The sequence below is a fragment of the Dromaius novaehollandiae genome, chromosome 9 (assembly GCF_036370855.1).
Source record: "Dromaius novaehollandiae isolate bDroNov1 chromosome 9, bDroNov1.hap1, whole genome shotgun sequence".
Classification (NCBI taxonomy): Eukaryota; Metazoa; Chordata; class Aves; order Casuariiformes; family Dromaiidae; genus Dromaius; species Dromaius novaehollandiae.
The window spans coordinates 12,026,872-12,048,795 of record NC_088106.1 but is presented as its reverse complement, the minus strand read 5'-3'; the positions used below and the strand labels follow the sequence as shown (position 1 = coordinate 12,048,795).

The window sequence follows — 21,924 nt, the reverse complement described above, 5'->3', positions numbered from 1 at the left end:
CCCACGTGCCCTCTCTGAGGGCAGCTGGGGAACAGCATCATGAAATGCACCCCATCTGGGGATCACCTTCTCCCCCTGCTCACTGTGTGTGGGACAGCACCTTGTCTGAGAGTGTACCTTGCAGTGCACCCCACCGTGGAGATGTGTAGTGATGGCAGCCTCTTGTGTGTTCTGAGGTTGTCATTTCCCCTCTGTCCTCTATCTGAAGGGCCTGGGTATCTCCCATCGTGCCTGTTTGGGGACAGTGCCCTTCGCACCCTTTCTGGTGGAGGGAACAGGGCAGTGCTCCCTCCATAAACCCTATGCAGAGAGGGGATTGGGAGACAGTTTTGTTCGGGTTGGAGAGCACAAATGGCAGGTTCTTTCTCCCCACCTTATCTTTGGGAAGGATGTATAAAGGGGACTATCTTTCTCCTTCTGTGTCGCTGTGCAGAGTGGGTGAGAGCTCTCCACATGTACCCCACCTCTGAGAGGAGGGTGTGTACAGGGGTGTAGGATGTCCTACACTTGATCTCTGGGATGGGTCTGTATGGAAGAGGGGAGCAGTCCTGTCTTGTATCCCATATCCTCTGGGGTAGTTCTCCTTCAGCACCGTTATTTTCATCACTTCTTCGTGGCGATGTCTGGCTCCCTCCATCATGTATGATTGCTTGGAGGTGAGGAGTTGCTCTGTGTTCCTTGTTTGGAGGATTATACAGACTGATTTTCCGTGGAGCCTCTACTCTCTCCCACCTGTGCGAAGTCAGCATCTGTTCTGGCGAGCAAGTACTACATGAACTCAGTTTACTGTAGGACCCTTTTTTCCTACTCTGTTTTGCTAGGGGTCTTTTTCCTGCCTCTGACTCTTCTGCAGCTCTTTCCAGGACCTCCAGTTCTGTCCTGGGAACGTAGCTCCTCTTGGCTTCCACGGCATGTGACCCTTCACCATTCCTAGCACTTTGGTATTTGAAAGAGTTGCAAGATCCTTCTTCCTCTGGATTTTTTTTCACTCATAAGATTTAGTGTTTACAGTAGGTCTTGTGTATGGAGGCTGGGCCTGCAGAAAGCTTTCAGTTTTATAGTCTTCCTAGTGTCTTCCTCCTGCAGCCAAATACCTCCCTAGGCTGTGATCTTGGCTCGTACTGTAAGTTAAACAGGGCTGGGCCTGTTCAGTGCTTGGATGGAAATCTGTGTGGCTGCCTCAGTAGGGGATGCTCACCCCTCTGCAGCCAACTTATCTCAGTGCCCAGGTTCCCGTTAGCTCTGGAGGTGCCAGCTTTCAGATGAGGCTTGAAATTAGGAGTTATTCTTTTGACCGCAGTCTGGTACGCTTTGCCTCCCTAAATTCCTGCTGACCCAATGAAGAGCTTGAGTGCTCAAAAGCTTTTCCCTTCTCTCCAGGCAAATAGAAGTCTACAGCCTTCATTTTCCATAAATTTCCTCTGCAATATCAGTTGTCTGCTGTTTGTTTCCTGTCGCTCAGCTGTTGAGTAGCGTTGGGCGCTATGAAACAGCTGCCTCTTGCCGTCTTGGAGAGGACCGTGTTTCGTTGGTGGGTGAAGCGAATTCTCCGTGCATGCTGTTTGTAAACAAATGTTTTTGGGATCCTTTGAAATGTTGTTCTTGAAGTGAATTCAAACTTGTCTTGAATGAAATATTGCCATGTGGGTGGGAGAGTGTCTGTGTAACTATAAACAAAGTTTAGTAATAAATAGCAGTGTCTTGAGTTGTGAAGAGGGGTCTGGTGGCAGCAAAGTTCTGTGTTGTGCCTTTCTATCCTCCTCTGTTTCTCTAAGGCTCCACAAGAGGAGGCAGATGGTAGATTAATGAAACTCGAAGATAAAGCAGTGTAGGGAGTTATTGTGAGTACCAGTAAAGAGAGAGAAATCATTCAGGAAGACCTAGTGAGATTAGACATGGCAGAAATGCATGACATGAGATTTTGTTAGGATGAACTTAGAACTAATTCATCTGGGGAAAATTAACATCTCTGGAAGAGAAGGTGCACATAATCTACCAACTGTATCTGGAAGGCCTTCTAGGCCTGAGGCCATGTGTGGGGAACCTTTTCCTTGGTGAAGCCCTGTGTGATGAATTACATAGTTGGAGCAGCAAATACAGAGGCCTCACGTGAAACAGAAGGAGGAAAGCCCCTCACAGCGGCACTGGAGATGTCCCATCAGGAACGATGCCTTTAGGTCTTTGCATCTCCTTTCCAGAGAGACAAGGAAAAGAGAGAAGATACAGCCAACCCATTTCAGCTGCAGCACTGTCTCTAGGGAGTCCTGAGGCCTCAGGCAGCACTTGAGATATTTCAGGAACCCTGGGTAATTGGTGTCCAGGAGGGAACAATCAGCTGGTCTGCGGGGAGCAACAGGGACAGAAGGGCAGGAGGCACCTCAACTGCTTGGTCAAGGCCTCTAAATGTACAAGCGATTAGTAAGAACTTAACGATGGCTGTATTCGCAGCCGTGCCCAGCAGTAGGACAAGAGACAACGGGCACAAACTGAAACACAGGAAGTTCTTAATATGAGGAAAAACTTCTTTAATGTGAGGCTGACAGAGCACTGGAACAGGTTGCCCAGAGAGGAGTCTCCTTGTCTGGAGATATTAAAAACCCGCCTGGACGTGATCCTGGGCACCGTGCTCTAGGTGACCCTGCTTGAGCAGGGGGGTTGGACTAGATGATCTCCAGAGGTCCCTTCCAACCTCAACCATTCTGTGATTTTGTATTCAGAAGCTGTGCACCAAGTAGGGCATTGTGCTCATATGCACTTGTCCTCCCGGCCTCTCTCCTCAAGATGCCCTCTGCCCTGCATGGGGGGTGGCATGGCTTTTGCTGATACTTTCTGAGCTGGGCTAGTTTTTGCCAGTTGGATAGTGTTTGGGATTGGTACCTGGGATATAGCCCCTTCATGGAAGAGACGAGCTGTTAATGCTGGCTGGCCCTGTGGCAGCTGATCAACAAGTAGGAAATCTTGCAAATCCGATGGTTTGTGCTTTTCCTTAGCACTTGGATCTTTTGCAGGGCCTCTGCGGCATAAGGCTAAGTTCTCTTCTCGTCTCTTGTCAGGAATGGAGGCATCTCACCTCCTCCCAGGGTCAGCTGGAACAAGATTTGATCTGACGCTTCCTCTCACTTCTCTTGGCCAGATTATATCGATTTTTCCCTCTTCCGCCTTTTTCCAAGTTGTACATCTCTAGTCTGGCATTCCCTTCAGCTCACCCCATCCCCAGGGCAGTATTACAGCCGCAGTCTCGGTGTGTGGGATTTTTCTTTCTTTTGTTTATCTTGTTAATATTTGTTTGCTCTGAGAATCAGGGCTGTGATGGAGCCATTTCAGTGTTTACATCTCCTTGGAAATGTGAACTGAGGCTTCCTTGAGTGGCTGTGGAATTGCCAGGCTGCGAAGGGAGCTAATGCTAATCAAAGTGCCCAGTCCCAAATTAAGAGGACCACAGAACGGTTTCACCTATAGGTGGGAAGGAGGGGAAACTAGAAGAATTAATGGACCTGGTCATGGGGAGGGGAGCTGTGAGCAGCAGGAAGGCTGCCGTGTTTCTTTGTCTGGTCTCCCCAGCCTGTAGCAGCAAATAGTTGTAGAGTTCCAGTCTGAACTCAGCTGTGCAGAGCAGTGATTTAGAGTGCAGATACCTGTACCCTTGTTGGCTTTGTATATTGCTAATCCCAGAGCTGGAGGCACCTGGAGGGTGGCACATGGCCACCCAGGGTGCAGCTATGCAGATTGATGGTGGAAGCACAGCAGGGCACAGAGGTGGGCATGCTCTTCTTGGACCTGTGCTACTTTGTGTGGATGTATGCTTCACTGTGAATTGTGGAAATGTCCTCAACCTGGTAGCCTTGCCCTGGTTAGAGGAGGACGGGGCTTGTTCTACAGTTCAAGCCTTTTTTTTTTTTTTTTAATCTAACGTTTTCTGGGTGATAAATCTGTTTGTGCTGGTGAGAAGGTAGAATCAGTGTGGTGCTCTGACTACTTGTGCGATGTGTGTTTTCCACCAAGCCACCTGCAAGTTTTCGATGGGGCTTTGAACAAGCTTTTTAATGTCTGTCCTTTTTTGTTCCTCAGCTGTAAAATGAGAATTCTAACAGTACTCCTGTGCCTTGTCCTGTCTGCTTGACGTGAGCATCTTGATCAAGCGTCCATGCAGGGATTAGAGTAACAGAGCAGTCAGCTCTGTAGACTTGCTGCAATATGGGTATTGTAGATTCTCCTTGGGACCCGTGCAGCAGCAAAGGAACAACTGCGCTGATGGTGTGTGGTAGCTTATGGCTTGCTGGCTTCAGTGATGTGTAAAGTGTTTCCTCTTGCCTGAGTCCATCATGAGAAATTTACCTTTCTGTGGGCATCACATCTTCTCCCCAGCCAAGCTGTGCGCGTGCTTGCCCCAACTGAACTACGGGTTTGACTTCACCTCTGGCCAGGTGACCAGCGCAACCCTGAGGAAATTCTTTTGTCAGTTGAAATGTGGTGTCTTTTAACTCAGTTTTTGCTTGTAATTGATGTTACTCATTTTCTTTCAATAGAAAGATGTTCCCACAGGAATGTGCTAAAGTTTAAGTTCAACTGCTTTTCAAAGCAATTTTAGTTAAACCAGTGCAGTTTATGTGTTCAGGTAACTCCTTAGCACCTGGCCTGAAGTTCCATCTCCTCTTTACATAAATCCTGGAGTGCCTGAGAGTTTGAATTTTTTCTGTGTGTGGAGAAGGCACTTGGTGAAAGTGTGATTGTTTTGCTTATCTGCACCTTGCTCAGCCGCCTCACCTTTTCCAGGCTAGGGAGAGCAGAAAGGACCATTTCTCCCATGATGGGACCAACCCTTTCTCACCATCTTGCCTACTTGTACTGCAGTGCTGGGAGGACACCAGTGGTTTGAGGTGCAGTGGTGAGTTGGTGCTGCTCCTCCCACTGCTACTGGTTTCTCCCTCTTGTGTGCAGGGCTTGATTCCAATTTTAGCTTCAGAGCTGTGGTGAGTGGTTCCTAGGTCTCAGCTGTCAAGTGAAAATTGGTATCCGACTAATCACTGGCCTGGTATCTAATCCAGACCTGCTTAATTATCACCTGCTCTCCAAAGCTGGGTACAGAGCTGTGATTAGGGCAACGCGCTGGAGGCAGAACAAAGCGGGCACTGCTGGAATTCCCAGTGCAGGGGTCAGATGCCGTTGGTATTTGGCGACCTCATCTCCTGCACATGTGCATGGGGAAACGCGTTGACGGTTACTGAAAGGCTGAGTGATTTATTTTTATTGCAGGATCTTTTTGAAATTGGTGCCAGGAGTGACTGTCCTTCTGGCTGAAAGTGTTTGGAGCTGGGGAAGGGATCCTAAACTTAATAAGCAGTGTCAGTCCCTACACAGTGGTAAGCTGCTGGCCTGCTGCCCCTGCCTTTTCTGCCAGCTCTTTGTAGCATGAGTTGGGGGGAATTGTTTTATTTTGCTTTGTGGGATTGGGTGGTTTTTTGTTTTGTTTTTTTTGTTTGTTTTTTTTTTTAATTGGAAACTTTGCTGTCTGTAAAAGACCTTTGCCTGCCCCGTGCTCCTGGTGAAGGATGCTTCCATGTCTGCTTGGATTCCATGCAGGGAGAGGTTGAAGAGAAGTCTGTGCTGAGACTTTAGGTGAGCTAAAGGGCTTCCAACACTGTGTGCGACTTCTTTGTACGCTCATGTCCTTTGTGCTGCTTCTGTCAGTGACAGCATTGGCCCTGCTGTGAGATGGCCTTCACTTTGCTTCAGCTTCCAGCCAGTTGCTGTCGTTTTTTGTGCTGAAGATGAGAAGATAGCCTGTCCTTAGGATGGTGGGAAGTACACTGTTATCCGACTTGGGCCTTCAGGGAGACTGTTGGTAGGCCTGTGTTGGGAGGCTGACTTTTTGCTGGAATCTGTTTTGCACTGTTAATTTCCCTGCTTGGAAAGAAGAGCAGCTTGTCTCTGTTGCATTACCCAAACTTCTGCTGGAGAGACCAGAAGAGCTGGGGGAGACAGGGCAATCTGTTCTGAATCTGTGATGTCTCTAGTGCTGGCTACGCTTGTCTATCTCTTCTCTGAATAAAGAAACAGACTCAGCTTTCAAGTCTCTGTCCAAAATGCCTTCTGAAGCATGGTGCATGGTAGCCGGTTAATATCCTGTAGGTTTCCTTCCTTGGATGGAAATGTTTCCTGGCACACTGACCAGAGCCTTATGGAGCTGCTGGAGGGCAGCATGCAGCCCCGTCAGAGGTCACAGCACTGCATCTCCTGCTCTCCCTGCTCCAGAGGTACATGGTTCCCTGCCTGCTCACGTGAGATGCTCTGCTCCAGTTAGCTAATGTCTGCCAGAGATTATGTTCTGGATGTTAGCACGTAGGTTACTGTAGCCTTTGCCTCTGTCTCCTGGGCTGTTGAGGGTTTGGCAGAGGACTGCTAACCACTGTCTGCTGTGGTGGAGGGAAGTTCCTGTAATGTTCCCCCCTGCTTGAGGGGGGGTGGCCCATTGACACTGGAACTGATCCTGGTTGTAGCTGCTGCTGGAGACTGTTTCCAAGTGTGGTGGGGGGACAGGCAGCAGTGCCAGGGCTGGGGTGCACGTGGGGAAGGTTCGCTGGTGGCATTCACTGCTTCCCTCGGTCAAATTGTCTGTGCCTTGCACTGTGTGTGCTGCTGTTCAGACCCAGCTATTACTGCCTCTGTAGGTGTCCAGCCTTGTCTGTGTTGTGGCTGGAGCTGTCGTAGCAAAGGCCACAGTGGATGGCAGTCATAGCCTGGTTTCTTTGCCCATGGGTGGTGTTCTGAAAGCCAAGCTAGCCAAGCTGGGCTGCAGACCAATTTCCCTAAGGCCTTGTCTGTACTATGCAAACAATGAAGCTTTACAACAGTTATTGAACTTGTTTGCAGCTAGAGCTGGTCAGAATATATATATGTATATATATACACACACACACACACACACACACACACACACACACATTTATTTTACTGAATGTATTTTCTCCAAAATATGATGTTTTGTTGAAGTCAGCATTTTTCTTGGAAAGGTATTGTTTTCAGTTATGTTTTTGATAGAGATACTTCTTAAAATTAAGACTCTCTTGTCATCTCTGAAAAAAAGAGAAATATAGGTCACGAAACCTTTACCCATCCATTAGAATGTAGCTGTTTTGATGCAATTCTGTATTTTGAAATCATTTGGAAGACTCTGGTTTGAATTCCTGCGCGGAACAAAAACTGATCTCAATGTCTCAAAAATTGTCTCAGAGTAAATCAGTGAACCCTGGCTGGCTGTAGTGCAGCTGTGCTGAGACATGGTTCAGTCTCTGGGATCAAGGTCGAACACCATTTAAAAATGGCTCATAAACCACCATAATCTGGGTCTTGGCTTGAGCATTGGTCATTGTTATTGGAACTAGCGACGATAATGGCGGCCGCTGTTCAGTCTTCCAGTTTCTCCTGGATAAAACTGAGTGTTTCATCCAGAACTTGGCCGTTTCCAAAGCCTGGGCCTTAGCTTGCCTGCAGGGTGGGTGGAAGACAGCTGTGCTTCAAGGTGGCAGTGTACGAAGTGATGTTACTGCCTGCGTGGCTATGGGTGAGAGCAGGGTGGGCAGCTAGGGAGGGAAATGTTGGTTTTAGATGCTGAGAAAGGAAGGCGATGGCTTGTCGGGAGAGAGGCAAATAGCCGTCGAGCACAAGGCCTGTGTGCTTGGAGCACTGAGCCTTTAGTCAGTCCCTCTTTTCAGATGTGCTCCCTGCCTGCTTGTAGTCTCCCCACCTGCTCTCTCCGCATGCAGCTCTGTGACCAGCCTCAGGGACATCTGGGTCAGCACTGGGGTGCAGGTTTACTGTCTGAACCCTCCAAGGGGGAGGTAGTTTTCTTCCACAGGCAGTTTGGGGATGCTCAGGGGAGAAGGGCAGCGTGAGCACAAGCAGAGAAAATCTGGTTTCCCCAGCAGCTTTTCTGCTGCGCAGATGCATCTAGCTTCGGTCCTCTCTCCCTGTGGGCATTGGGCCCTCCATCTAGACTTGAAGGCTGCATGTGTAGAGGTGTAAGGAGCATAGTTAAAATTCCTCAAGTCCTCTTTGAGCTCATTGTACTTAACAGCGTTGGGAAGCCTCTTGCATGTCTGCACTGCAATTGCTGAACTGTTCTGAGCTGAGGGCATCTCTGCTGTGACAAAGTGCTGCTCCTCCACGCTTGACTGCATCCAGATAGATACAACAGTGTTGCGGTTTGGGATATTTGATCTATGTAAAACCCCAGGAAGGAGAACTGGGCTTGAATGCAGTGGAGACTGTGCTTGCAAGAAGCTGCCTTCATGTTGTGCCACTGACTTTGTGTGAGGCTGCACATCCGATGAGGCAGCAGTCAGGACTGTGTTTTTCTCATGCTTCCTATTGATTTCCTCCTCTGTCCATCCCTTGTTTGTTATTTGGAGGCTGCCCTTGTGACCTGTGCTAGATGGATGGTGGTTTTCCAGAAGGGGGATGAGGCTGTGTCACCATTTGTCACAGTTGTGCTGGCTTGTTGGGCAGCAGAGCAAGCCCTGCTATTTCAGGGCAGTTGGAGCAGGTTGGTGAGATAAGTAAAACTCCTGCTGGTGGCTGTCTCCAGAAATTTTTGGGTCAAATCCATTTGTGAAGGCTTTTTTGGAAATCACTGAAGAAAGGTACAGATCTGGGAATTAGGCTAATCTCTGTGACTTTATCTGCTTCCCTTATAGGAGAGATCAAATGTTATGCTTATCTATGTAATTCCATGGTGGCCTCAGGAGAGCATGTGCACTCTTGGGCCTTGAATATCACAGTCTGCATTAGGCATTTTGCAGAGCTGATGCCTTAGTATCTCACTGAGCCCTGCTCTGAAGCTCTTCGTTTCACTTCTTTTTCCATTGCTGTGTTGTTGTTGTTGTAGCAATAACACTGAGCCCTTCCAGCAGTGCGCTGAAATGCCCTGGAAGCTTTGGCAGGCAGAGATGATGCTGGCCTTTCTGTGTCCTGTAATCCCCTATCAGAGTGGATGGCTGGGACTTCTGTGGTTTTTGTATCAGTTATTTATTAATGGAGAAAGGCCAGAGGCATTGGTTTTTCCGGTCACCAGTTAGCTATTGAAGGCAGCGGAAGCAGCGTTTGGGTACCGTGTTCCGCTAAGTCCTCTGTGCTGGTTGTCCCCTCACGGGGATGACTGCCTGTCTCTCTTGCTGGATAAAATTTGCTACCTCATGAGAATTAGAGGAAAAGAGAATACAGTAGGTGGTGACTGAACTGCTGCAAAGGGGGTCTGCCTTTCTGGTCCTGGCTGAGGACACGGAGCTGAAAGGGGAAAGGCTACCTCATATACCATGGAGCAGAGACCCATTTTTGGGGAGATCTGGCATCAGCCATTATGTAGAAAGGTCTTCTCTCTTTCTCTCTGCTTTTTTTTTTTTTTTTTTTTTTTTTTTTTTTTTTTTTGATCTGCCTCTAGGATTTTGAGAGGACTTTATTTGCTATGTGGCCCCTCTGATTACTGACAGTCGTGTCATTGGTACCATGAGAGTGCAGGGTCCAGGTAAAAGAGACCTTGAGGTTTTCCTTGTTTCCTGATGGCTGGCAGCTCCTGCCATGCACAGGCTGGTTCTGATGACAGTAAGGGTCTGTCAGAAGGGTCTGTGCTCTGGGAGCTCTGACCCTGCATGGATGATCATACTGGGGAAGCTGGTGCTAAAGCATTGGCCTGCCACTCGCTGGACTTGGATTTTTTTCCCTCAGCCATTGCTCTAATCTGCTTGAGATTCGTGTTCCTTCTGTGTCTCCACACCCATGAGCAAATAGATTGTCCCCTGTACACTGAATCCTGCAGTCCAGGTCACATCCCTGCTGTGTGATGCCACTGTTGTTGACAATCAGAGCAGTGTCAGAAGTGTGGGAATGAACGTAGCTTTGTTGCTTGGCGTGATCAGCAGGGTACGGGCAGGGAGAGGGTGCTAGGTGTTGATAGGTGTTCACTGAGTTGGCCTCAGGGCTCAGCAGCTTCTCAAACAGAAGCTTTTTCCAGAAGCTGCGGTGGATATGCAAACTCCATATTTTTGTTTGCATAAGGCTAACGAGCTGTCCCAGTTTATTCAGCCCTGCCTAGCTGAACCAGTATTTTGGTGCCATTCAGAGAGACTTGCTTGTGGGCCCAGCTGAAGCTGTGGTATACTGGCATTGTGTTAGTTCATTTGAAATTTTGTTTTCTTACTGTTTTTTGTAGCTCTGAAAAGGGTGGGCTTTTGTGGATCTAGCTGCACAGCTGAGTCCTCTGTGGCAGGCTTCTCAGTAGTCTTGAACAGGAAACTTGGTAAATGCACCAATAGGTCCTGAAGGGGCACCTGTGAGAGGGACAGTCCTTCTAGAGTGAGTCTCTGGGATGAAATATTTCACTTCAGCTGGGGCCAAAAGGTGAGTCAGTGTGGAAAACTGTTGGGACTTTATAAGTTGGGTTATTCCCTGCCCAGGCATCATGGAAGGGGCAGAGAAGTTTCAGGATGGCAACATCTACTTCAGCTTAGGCTGCCCTCTCCTTGGGTTTCCTTGGGGCACCTCAGGCTTGCTGCACAAGCATGTAACATCCGTGCAGTGTGTGCACATTGAGTCTGATGTGTCTGAGCTGGGTCAGATTCACTGCCCAGCATGTGTCTGTATGTTTCTGAATTTCCTATGCAAAAATACAGGAGCATACTTCAGCAGTCTTTTTTGATGTGCCATTGTTGCCAATGTGAGACACTTCAAAATCACCTGGTCCCTTCATGTGACATTGCCTTTGGTGCAGTTAGTACCCCTGCTCTGGTATTAGGAAATTGCATGGCACGTGTTCTGTGTAGTGAGGGATGAAGACTTGAGGTGGGGACTGCTCGCATTTGTGTGTCTGGCCATGTTATCCATCGGGAACAGGTGAGATCCTGATCAACACATGATGCCAACACAAAGTGTTGATGGTGACCAAAGGAGAGATTCTCCATGGAAATTCAGTATCAGTACCACAGGTAATCAGGAATCTCAGAAACAGGGTCCTTTCTTGACAGATCCACAGACACAGGAAATGGCCCTACTGCTGTAATTACTTGTGATGAGACTTTCTGAACTGGTGTTGGGAAAGGTTGATGTGTGGAGTGACCAGCTCAACGCTGTTACTGAGCTCCACTTTGCTCATGGGATATTTACAGACTGAGGACAGGTTGTGCTGCCTTTCGTTGTACCTCTCTGCCATCCTCGAAGGACCTGGGAGTTGGCAGCCTTGACTCTGAGTCCCTCAGCAAGAGGAGCATGTTGTGCCACCTGTGACAGTGACTTCTGGAGGTCACTAACCGTTATCCACCCGATGGTGCAGTTGTTGGAGATGGCAGGTGGGAAGGTTTTGAATGGTATGTGACCAGCCCAGGCCTGAGAATCCATAGTGTCAAAGCAAGGCAGCAACTCTGGGTTGGACTTAGTCCCACAAGGGTGGGGTATGTCTCTGTGGTGATCTGAAGCACCATCCTCCTGTGAACTGCGGGGAAACTTATCCTCTCATTGAAAAGGTTGCTGATCCCTAGTTTAGAGGCAAGTCCCAGCAGGATCTGGACTGAGTTCTGTACATGGCATTTCACATACAGACTACTGACTAATGCCAGTCATCACTTACAGCCAGGCTGCTGAAACAAAGAGCCTTCCTGCTTGCAGGAAAATTGCTTTCTTTCTAAACTGAAACCATAGCCTGCACCCTGTTTCAATAAATCTCTGACGCTCCTTTGGAAGAGTCCTGGGCAAACAGCAGTCTCCTGACTGCCTAGAGATTGCTTAGTTCAGTGGATCATCCGTCAGGTGTCAGGAGGAGTTCTGTGGTCCAGGACTTTCATAAGCAAAGAAACCGAAGTGGGTATTTTCATTGCTGCACACAAATTGGCAGCAGGGTGGAGACAGCTCACATTTTCCTTCCTTGTTGGCTAATCAGATTCCTTTTCGTTTACAGTAATTGACTGGCTCCTGCTTTACAGCTCTCATGCGCTTTCTGGGCCCTTAGTTGTGTGAGTTGTGTGCCAGCACACACTTGGTTTGGTTAGGATGGGAACATCTTTCTTGTCTTTTTCTTCCAGCAGTCCGTGTTTTCTTGTTTCTTGGGTGCTAAGTGCAAGAGGAAGCTTGGTTGGCTGGGGAGGGATGCTCAGTAAGAGATTGCTCTGCTGGTTGTATTGTTCAAGGGCCAGGCCCTGCCTCTGGAAAAGAGTTTGGTAAAGAAGCCTAATTTTAGCTGAAGGATATGAGGTATGTAAAAGGCTGCTAAAGTGTGCTGCTTTTGCTCTTTGTACAGGAAGTTTCTTGTACTGTTCCCTGCACTGGCACCATCAAATGCAGACCAAGCGAAACTGGCCTTTCTCCACCTTGTGACTGGATTCATCTACTAGTAGACCTATTTGAGAGCCAGTCATTTAAACTGTGGCTCTTGTGCTTTGCTTTTTTCCAAGTTCTTTCTGGCTTGCTGACAGTTTCCTGGGAGTGAAGTGAATATTTCAGATTGTGCCAAAGTTACGCAGAGCCTGAAGGTGAAGAAGAAAAAGGACACAAGTTCCTGCCCTAGCTTCTTTTGGGAATTCGAACCCCTCATGCCCTCTACCTTCTCTGCTGTATTTTAGGGCCAAAGAGGTCTAGTGTCATTGCTTGCCCTTTCTTCAGAGTGCTGGGACAGTCTGAGATCGGGGGCAAAGTTCGTTCTTTGCCACTGTGCAGCTGCTGCGGCTCTGAAATGCTCTTCTTTGCATGAGTCCTTCTCATTGTCTTTGGCAAATGTTTTGTGGAAGAATTTAAAAAGTTTTGAGGTTATTAACTCCCTGTTGGGTTTATAGGGGTTCCCCACGTGTCTTATAGACTCAGCAGAGATGCTGCTGCTGGTAGCCTAGCTGGACGAGAAGAGCAGATGCAGTCAGTGTCTTGTGATCTAGAGTCTGTTATTCTTAAAGGTCCCGTTTTCCCACCAGGTAGACAGGCTGGCTTCCTTGGGAGACTCTTACGAAGCTGTTTGTGCTGGGAGAGGGTAATGTGAGCTGGTCAGTGTCTTGAGGGCAGGACGTGTGTGGAGGCTGTTTTGTCATCTGCTGGGGGAGATCTATCATTAAACACAAATTAATTGTTAACGTGATGGGGGAAATGAACCTCAGTCCTCTTCCCCATCTTTGCCTTGGTCTGTGCCTTCTCAGACCTGCTTTGGGAGGTGGCTGCCCAGCAGAAATGTGCTCCAAGAGCAAAGGGCTGGTGCTGGGCAGGGCTGCTGTGCGTGGAGCCCGGGACAAGGGGGTGCTGGTGAGCAGATTGCTCTGGGGTGGCTCCCTTCGTCCCCAGGTGTGGAAGTCCAAGTTTTCAGACTTTGTTTCCCACCCTCCCCCTCTCCCCTTTTTTCCCCTCTTCTCCTCTCCTTGCTCTCCTGCTGAGTTGATGCTTTTCCAGGAATGAGCTGTACTGCTAGCCCAGCACATTCCACAGCAGCAGCGCTTTTTTGGCAGGAGCTTTGCCTGCTGTTAAGTAAAGCAGGGCTGACTTGGCATCCCTCAGCCATGGGCCGGAAAAGGAAGGCCTAAACCTACCTTCAGCACGGGGCCTGCAGAGTCTTCCTGGACGTCATGTCCCCCTCCCGTGCCCGTTCTGTATGTGCTGGCAGCAAGAGGGTCTAACACCACTGTGACCCGCCCCCCGCAGCAGCCCTTGGAGCCTTTACAGCTCCTTGCTTTCGTATACTGTCATCTTAACTGGTGTGCAGTCTCTTGGCACTGCAAGGGAGCCTGTTGCTTTTTAGTCAGCCTAGAGGGGTGACTTCTATGGAGAATTGCAAGGAGTTCCCCATGGGGCCCTGAAGCCTCTTTAATAGGCTACTTGATAAAAAGATGTTGGGACCTTGGAGGTTTGCTACCTTCAGTAGCTCAGTAAACCCTTTTTCCATCTCTCTGCAAAATCTCTGTTCTTTTTATCAGTGGGAGCTGCTGTGTTGCAGCTCTCTATGTTGTGGGCTCTTCTAGCTGCCGGTATCCAGGAGTTGTGTCATATGGGGCCAAGCCTCCTCCTATTTGTTTGCCATCTCTTAGCATTAACATGAACCATAGCAACTGTACTGGGATTTTGCCCTCTCTCCTATGCATTTGTCTCCTTTCGGCTGAGGCCTCTTTGGGCCTGTTTTCTATCCTACCTCAAATACAAACCTAGCTTTTGGTCACTTGTATATCTGTGGGTTTGTCTTGGTTCCCTGAAGGTCATTTCCTTAGCTGTTTTTCCTCAAATCTTTCTCTCTCACTGTCACTCCTTGCATTTGTATGCTTGTGTTGGACTGTGCAGGAGCTGAAAGAGTTTGAGCTACAGGAGTGAAGAGTCTGGCTGGGCTTGGGCTGGGAGTTCCCGTTTGTTTGTCCTGATTTCCAATTCAAAGAGACTGAAAGTGTCATTGAACCTTCAGGGGCCTGGAGAATGCTTCCTTTGATGATGTCTCAAAATGTCATTCTGGGGGTTGGAAGCATCTCTTGGGAAGGGCAGGATTAATTAATATGGAGGTGCCTCCTGCAGTTCTCCATGCAGTTTCCTCATCCTGGTCTGATGAGAGGCCTGTCCGGCTTGTTTGCAGAGCAGTGCTGCAGCCAGATGGTCACTCCAGAGATCAAGATGGGAGGGGTTGCCAGGGCTCTCTGGCTCACTTTGAAATCCAAGGCTCTAACTTTGCTTCGTTAAGTATTGCTCCTAGGCAGGCCTCTGAGGTTGAATGGCTCATTCCTAAATAACATTCCTTTTCCAGTGTTTGGGCTAGATGAACAGTAAATCTGTCCTCTCATCTCCCACCCAGTGACACCTATATGACTGAACACAAATCCAGCTGGAGCCAAGCATCTCTAGGCTATCTGGGCTGTGTTTTTTCTCGATGAATGTCCAGTAGGATGATTGTAAGTGGGTTGAGTAGGAGTTCTTGGGAAAAAGAGTTGCCATCTTAGGTGCCCGTTCGGTCCCTGCCTGAGTGACCATCTAGGCAATAATGTAGCTCTGGGATATGTGGGGAGGCCTTGGGATAGCAGTGGTAGTTGAGGGAGGCTGTAGAGGTTACACACTAAAATGGACGAGGATGTTCTTATGTTTTCTCTTCCAGACGTGGTATCTCAGCTCCTTAGGGGTGCAGGTAGTAGCTTGAGATGTGGTGATCTGCTCTCTACAGGATCCTTGTAAAGCTCCCTTGATTTGTTAGGAGAACGGGGGTGGCCTTTCCTGCTTGGTATGGCACTGTGTTATTGTCGTGTTAGCAGGTCGGTAGATTTGTGTGTTTTTGTTGTCGTTGTTGTTTTTTCTAATAAAAATGACCCCAGGTAAATCCAGTGCTCTGAGGGAGTTCACATTTGCTTAGGGACTGGCCGTCGTGGTGTGTACAGATAGACAGGAGCACAGCGGGTCCTTTGTGGAGCAGGGTCTAGTAGAGCCAAAACACCCGCAGATCTGCGTTTCCCTTTTTACCCTGTGCTGTGAAATGGAGGAGTGGTGAAGAATGCTCTGTCTGGGGGCTTGGGAGAGAAATTAAAAAGGGGAACGATCATCTCCATTTATACTCAGAGAACCCTTCTCACCCCTACGCACTGCACAAATTCATACCCTATGTACTCCTCTGCACAGGAGATTAAAAAATACGGTGAGGAAGACCCCAAGAATCCCCTGGCTTAGGGGGACAGACATCTCAAATCCTCTAATCCTGTTTGATGCACGCTGTTTGCCTGTGAAGCCCAAGGTCTTGCTCATGCACGTGTGATCGTTGGCATGCATGTTCTTTGGTTAGGCCCGTAGCCCTTGAGGGGATCGTATCCCCGCAGGAAGCACACGTGTCATGTCTGGGCTTAGACTAACGAGCGAGTGCTTCGCAACTGAAATCTGTACTCTGCTGGAGAATCGCCCTGTCCAATTTTCTCTTCTGGTGAAAGTGCTGCAAAGCTCGTCCCTTTGGCCCCAGCATCTGATCTTGCTGGTGGGAGGAGGATTTTGCTCTAGAGCTAGGAGTTGCTCACATTTGGACAGTAATACGTGAAGGTGCTTCCTTTTGTTATTCAGCATCATTAATCTCTGATTGCTTGGAGACGAGACATCCCTGCCCTAAAGGGTGTGTGCTACCGCAGGTCTTGAAAATGCGATCACATTTTTGGTGTTTTAGTCCCCGAAGCTTGTGGTATTAGGTAGGAATGTCTCCTGTTTGTTTTGTTTTGTTGTTGTTTTTTCAGTGGTTCTGTGGGCTGTAGTAGGTGAGGGTGATTAAGGTCATAGGAGTGACCTACCTAAGCTGTGCACTTTTTTTTGGGGGGGGGGGGGGTATAGTAGAAGATTAACTTCAGCATTGAATTTCTGGCCTTTGATCTTGGAAGAAATGTCACTGTTCCATGAAGGTCTTTCCTCTCCATAACTGAACTAAATGAAGGAGCACATTTTACTTTATCTGCTCTACTAGTGTTTCCTCTTTCCGGCTCTTTAGTGTGCAGTTGCTGCTGCTTACTTGTGTCTTCTCGGTCTTTGCACCTCCCCTGGTAACAAGCTCCTTGTTATCCTTGCCATTGAGATGCCTAATGTGCTTGAGGGGTTCCCTTTTCTTGCCCCTCTTCCTGCTGCTGCCGCCCCCCATCCTTATTCCCCAACTCCCAGTTCTACTTTTCCAGTCACTCCCGTGTCCCACGGTTGCGTCTCTCTGAGTAGCCTCCCTATCGCGAGGCCTGAGATGGAGGAATCTGGGTGGGGACCCCCAGAGAGGAGCAGTGGTTGCTGCTGCGCTACAGCATGCTCCTTAACCTGAGGTTCAAAACCTCCCATCCGAGCCTTTGTTCACGCCTCCTGGATTCCTCCTTTCCCCGAGCACGTTAGCTTGTGTTACGCCATCTTATTTCTTCGTCGTGACCCCCTTGTGGTTAGCGGGTCCTGCTCAGGAGAGACCTGAGCTGGCTGCAGCTAGAAACTCCCTTGTATTGCTTGCAGTCTTGTCTGGGCTGGAGGCCACCGAAGGGAAATGGGGGAGGCCGGGAGCGGAGCAGCTGCACACTCGGCTCGCTGGTAATGTCTGCGGAGCCCAGGGGCTTCTAACAGCGCAGCGGTCTCCGAGGCTTGATTTTTATTGCTGCCTGTCTCTCCTGTGCACACTCGCTTTTTCCCCACCTTCCCTTCATTCCTAGGACATGACTCTGATATAAAATACCCTCTAATTTCCTGAGCTGGTCTGGGGCTCCCTAGAGAGGGAAGTGTCTGCCCGCCTCCCTCTCGCCCCTGTCGGCATCCTTGCTGCGAGCTGCCAGCTCCATCTCCCCTCGGCTGTCTCTGCCGGCAGAGAGCAGGCGGGAAGCTGGGAGCATGGCATCTTCCCAGGTCACGGGGAGAGGATCTGCCAGCTCTCGGAGGAGCCGGCGGGGGGTAGGGATGGGGCGGGGGACGGGCTGGATTTCCTCTCCCCTCCCCCAGCTGCATGGGAGCAGATGTGCTGTTTGTGTCAGCGCTGGCAGCCCTGCTTCCCCAAACGCTCTGCGAAGCCCGGCCTGGCTCCGTCAGCAACCCAAGAGTTGTCCCCTCCTCCCCCTCGGCTTGGCCCCACGTACAGGCCGCCCCAGTGTCACTGGGGATGGAGGCTGAATCATCCGCCCACTCGCCCTGCCTCCCCTGTAACCCTCCTCCCGCCCGCCCGCCCTCCCTCCCGCAGGTCTCTTTGTTGGAAAATTCAATGCAGATGAGCGTTTCGGAGCGCTGGGCCTGTGGGCCAGACGCTGAGTGAGCAGTTTGGCTGCAGCACCTCTGCCGGCTCTGGGGACAGGCCGAGGGGTTGCGAGCGCCGTTTGCACGGAGCGCTTCTCTGCGGGGAGCAACACAGCGCGCTTCTGTTGCATTGCGGAGGCCGAGTGCAGGCTCGTCTGGGCAAAGCTCGGGCTGTCTCTCTGTACTGGGGAGTTTTCACTGCTTAGCAAGGGCGTCCGTTCTCTGCCCAACCCCCAGCAGCTCTGTAAACCTGGGAAAATCTGAAACTGGGCTGCCTGAAGAATGGTAAACTAAAGACAGTCCCTTTGCGATCATCTTTGGGCAGATGTTTTCCCTGAGCTGTTGTGGCTCCCACCGAATAGAGAGGCTTTTCAAGAACTGAGAGAGCCGGAACTCATTTGGGTCTGTTTTTTTCTGGGATTCCCAGACTCAGGCCCCATCGACTGAGGGCTCATCCAGCAGATCTGTGGGAGAGTTTCCTCTCATGGCTGCTTCTCCCTGCAACGACGCAGGAGAAAACGTGGCACCGCGCACAGCTCCCCCAGAGGCTGCTCGGTTGGAGTCTCCTAGCAGGAGCCAGAAGTCTCATACATGCAAACTCGCACTGGGAAGTGTGACTTGAGCAGAGTGGTGAGAGGTAGCGGGGAGTAATGTTTTAGCACAGGGCTGAGGCTAGAGAGGAATGCAGGACTCGAATAGCTTGGAGGCTGTGCGAGGGTTGACGGACGTGAGCAGCGTCGCAGGGCTGGTCTCGCTCGGCATGCGCCTGACACCAGCCCAGCACTATCAGTCTGTGCTCTGGGGAGTCTAAATATATAATTCATTGTGCTCTGGCATCCGAGTGATAAATAGTGATAAATAATGCAGCGGCTGGGGTAGGGAAGTGCTTCGTGGAGAAAACTGCTCCAGGGTGAAGCTGACCCCTGGGATGTCTGGGGCAACAGCAGAGTAATAGGAGTGATGAGAGCATCAGTTCTCGGGATAGAAGCAGTTTGTTCTTCCTCGGGCGTCGTAGCTGAAGGGAGGCAGGGGTGTGTGTGGGAGCTGATCTCCTCTGTCCCCACTGAGAGCAGATTAGTTTATTTGTGCTTAGCGGTTGGTCATCTTGACCCTGCCAATATGTCACCCTGTCCCTTCGCCCGCAGACGGGACTGTGTCCCTGGGCAAACAGCACGCAGCGCTGAAAACTGGCTCTGCCTGAAGCTCTCTCTAGGAACTGGATGAAGTCCAGGCTACTGGCGACAGTATGAATGGACGCTAGCGCAGCCAGCCTGGGGTGCGTGCGTGTGTGTTTGGAAGTGAAGAGACAACAACTTGCCTGCATGTGAGAGAGTTGGCCAGGGCGCTGAGATGGGTGTCCCAGAGAGACTGACCGTGTTTGATGCTCATCCTGGACTGCAGGAGCTTTGGGCAGAGGCTGGCAAGGGAACTCGGTCTGGAGAAGCATTAGGCGGGCAGGGTTTTAATCTGGCCTCACTGCTTCTTTCCTGCTTTTCCCCGCTTCTCCATCTGCGCAAGAGGAATTAACACTCATCTCGGGAGTGGATTAGACTGCTCAGACTGTGACCTGCTAGTCTGCCTTCCGGGGATGGATAGCACTTGTCCGCTCCCTTTGCTGGCTCTCCAACTTATGCAGGGATCGTGAGTGCCAGCTGCCAGCAGAGACCTGGCAGCCTGCTCTCTTTCAGCCCGCGAGACGCCCCTTGCTGAGCACGTGTGTCCCCGGAGGGACCAGCGAGGCTGGCAGGGTGGAGCAGAGCCTGCTCCCCAGGTTTTGGTGTTCAAGCACTGTTCATTTGCTTTTTCCTGATGCTTTGCAAGTGTTGATGTGGTTTGCTGTCCTATTTTCAGCGACTGGGCAGCTGTCAATGCCTCAGTAAGTGCAGCCTGGAGCCCAGAGTACCTGTTTCTCCAAGCCCCGGCATACTGCGTCTTGATGGCAGCGGCTGGGTTGCATGACAGACTGGGGCAGCAGTCGTGGTGCCGGGTCCAGCTGCGTTCTCTTGCCTTCTCTGTGAATCGGGGACTGGCTTGAGGACCCTTGAGAGCTCTTGATGTGATCCTACCTCTGCTTATGATGTTAGTTACTACAAGCTACTTTGTTTTAATATGTAATTTCCCTTTGTTTCACATCCTCCTTCTCCTGTTTGATGCTCATCCCCCCCCCCCCAACATCATCTATTCATTCTTTAGCTGCTACATGATTTTTTTTTTTCCAGCACATGTGTCAACCTACCTCAGATGTAGCTTGGAAGTGGAAATTTAGAAATATCACAAATTACTTGTAAAAATTCTTCATATGAAATAAAAATACTTTAAATGTAGCGGTTTTGTAGGAAGGCAAATGAGTTTATTAAAGCCTGTTTTGCAATTAAATTTGATTTATCAAAGACAGCATTAATTGTATCTGGTGAATTTATAAGTTGTTTCGAATGCAGACTCTTTGTGGCCAAAGTATTCAGGTGCCCAATGATACTTAAAACAGAAAGAATAAATTTTCTCCCCAAAGAAACCAGATGTTTTTACAGTTGGAAAAACAAAATTATCTGCACTCCTCTGCTATGAAGGCTAGTAATAATGTAGCTGTTTGTGTAATACAGGAACATGACATTGTGGCACAACTATAAAGCTTCAAGTGATGTTGAAATGTTATGTATATAATTAAAAAGCGACAGTAACATTTGGGAGGCAGCATGTTTAATGTATTTCACTTTCATGTATTAAAAGTCTTTGACAGAGGTTGTGATCATTTCACATCATAAAGAAGGCGTTTCTTTAGAAATAAGCAAACTGGTAAAAATGTGTATCTGAATTTTGTTGACTGATTAAAGTATGAATCTGGGGCAAGACAGCTGGAAGCACATGGGAGAGTCTGTTTTGCCCTTGTTTTCTCCTCCCCAGCCTGCCAGTCAGGCTGTGGGCATGGGACAGGCTGGTGTTAGGGTGAGCAGCAGGGAGCTGCAGGTCCTCTCTCTGTCCCTTGCCCTAGCCCGGGCTGTTTGTGGTTCAGTGCAAACACACGACTTGGGAAGTCTCCTTTTGCTCTGAAGTTCTGCGTCCAGCTCTAACTACCTCCTCTCCCCTCTGCAGGGTGGTGAAAGAAGAAATCTCAGATGACAATGCCAAGCTTCCCTGTTTCAATGGCCGGGTGGTGTCATGGGTAAGCAAGTCTCTTGCTTCGTTATCTCTCTGCCTGTTTCTGCTCCCTCCGAAAACCACCATTTGACTGCACAGTGCCAAGAACAGCACTAGGACTGCTCTGTACTGTCAAAGTGCTAACTGCTACCAAAGCTGATGAGCTGGATTACCACACTGCCATCCCTCTGCTGGAGGCTGGGCAAGGTGATGCTGGGTCCCCCATATCAGGGAGGATGGGGGATGCCTCTGCCGAGAGCTCGCTATAGCTGATGCCTAGCAGGGGCGATGGTCCCAGCCTGCCCGCAGTGTAACCCATGTGCCCCTACGGCAGGGTCAGCTTTGCAAGAAAGTCCCACCCCGGTGACTGGCGCAAAGGGCGTAAGTGACTTTAGTGCTGGTGAAGCGGACTGGATTTGACTGCCCTGAAGACTAAAGGTACTGCCTGGGCAGCTGCAGGAAAAGCTTCTCCTGCCATGCCATGCCATGCACATGCTCTGTCCCCTGCCCGCATGCCTCCCTCTGCCCCAAAGGGGACCCTCTGTTTGCGGGGGAGAGGGTATTCAGTCTCCACAGCCCATCATCCCTTTATCCCCCCTGCTGAGCTGCAGTTTATGCTGGTTAGGGTGTGTGGATCTGCCCCCAGAACAGAACGAAGACCCGAGTGCCTTTTTTCAGAGGCCACCAAGCTGCCACTGAGCAGGGACAATCTTCAGCCTCTTGCAAACCAGACCTGATGCTTCTCCTATCCCTGCATCAAACAGCTGAGCCTGGGCTGGGGGACAGTGAAGCGACTGTATTTGGCCAAGGAGGGTGGGGATGGCAAAGGCTGGGTAACAGGACCGGGCAGGCAGGCGCCCTGTTGCCAAACTAGCTCTTGCTGCAAGGCCGGCTGCGCAGAGCGCAGGGTGGAGCCCTGTGTGCGCAAGGAAAAGCGGGTGCTCTGGGCTCCGACACAAAGAGGCCCACAGGCTGCGGCGGTGGGACTGTCTGCACTCCTCCCTCTAGCGGTTAGCTGGGCCCTCGCAAAACACAGAGCCCATCCATTCTCATCCCCCATCCATGCTATTACTGCTGCATCTGTCC

At 49.9% G+C, this 21,924-nt stretch overlaps 1 protein-coding gene across 2 annotated transcripts in view; it reads left to right on the top strand.

Annotated features, from left to right (window-relative positions):
- DVL3 (dishevelled segment polarity protein 3) overlaps nucleotides 1–21,924 on the top strand; it is a 34,895-nt gene that overhangs the window by 1,089 nt on the left and 11,882 nt on the right. For both annotated transcript variants that reach the window (XM_064516714.1, XM_064516713.1), the window contains exon 2: nucleotides 20,794–20,863. In XM_064516714.1, coding sequence (XP_064372784.1) covers nucleotides 20,794–20,863 — 70 coding nt within the window. The remainder of the gene's footprint in view (nucleotides 1–20,793; nucleotides 20,864–21,924) is intronic.